The 734-nt window shown below is 41.3% G+C and overlaps 1 protein-coding gene across 1 annotated transcript in view; it reads left to right on the forward strand.

Moving 5' to 3' along the window:
- Positions 1–74, forward strand: part of LOC104544653 — a 26407-nt gene extending 26333 nt beyond the window's left edge. Inside the window, exon 11 of the mRNA XM_010189577.1 lies at positions 7–74. Coding sequence (XP_010187879.1) covers positions 7–74 — 68 coding nt within the window. The remainder of the gene's footprint in view (positions 1–6) is intronic.
- Positions 75–734: the final 660 nt, after the last annotated feature.

Below are 734 nucleotides of genomic sequence, written 5' to 3' on the forward strand. Positions count from 1 at the left end.
CTGAACCACCGTGGCTATCTCTGGCCAAGAAGAAAGCCAAAGCATGGAGTGAAATGCCCCAGATCGTACAATAGCAAATGACATGAGCATCCTTCTTTGTATTGCCAATAGCTGTGTTAACTCCATGTAATCACTTCTTTACTGTGACCATTTTTTTGAGAAATAAGAGCCTTAAAACTTTTGATCAGACTGTTGTATGCAAACACACAATGAAGAAATGCCATCACAGGCTTAATTTGAAGTATTAGGAAGCTGAGCATTTGCTACTACCAAATACTAGAAAAACTTGATCGCTTTGTTATATCCTAACACATTTGAGAGTGATTTTCTAAGAAGACATGCTTCAGGCTTTTGAAACAAAGCAAAATATGTTTTTAAAGTTTCCTCAGACCATACAGTATTTAGTGCAATGTGGCTTTGGCTAAGAAATTAATGTATGCTATAGAATAGAAGTACTGCTGGGCACTGACACATCGTGACTCATGGGCATTGATGTCTTCACACTTCTTTCTCTAATGCTCAGGGATGGGCAGTCTGACTTTGCTTCTGATTGTTAATGGGTCTGTTTTGTGACAGCTGTAGGATTTAAACAGCACTGTGAGTTGGAGGAGTTCTGGCTTTTGAGCGGTTTGAAGTTATGATGCTGTGGGTCTTGCTCACTGATGCCTGCTGGAATGGCCCAGAGCCACACACCTTCTGTTCTCTCCCACTAGAAAACCACCACGCTCCAGCGT

Source organism: Mesitornis unicolor, unplaced genomic scaffold, assembly GCF_000695765.1.
Source record: "Mesitornis unicolor isolate BGI_N332 unplaced genomic scaffold, ASM69576v1 scaffold14398, whole genome shotgun sequence".
Taxonomy (NCBI): Eukaryota; Metazoa; Chordata; class Aves; order Mesitornithiformes; family Mesitornithidae; genus Mesitornis; species Mesitornis unicolor.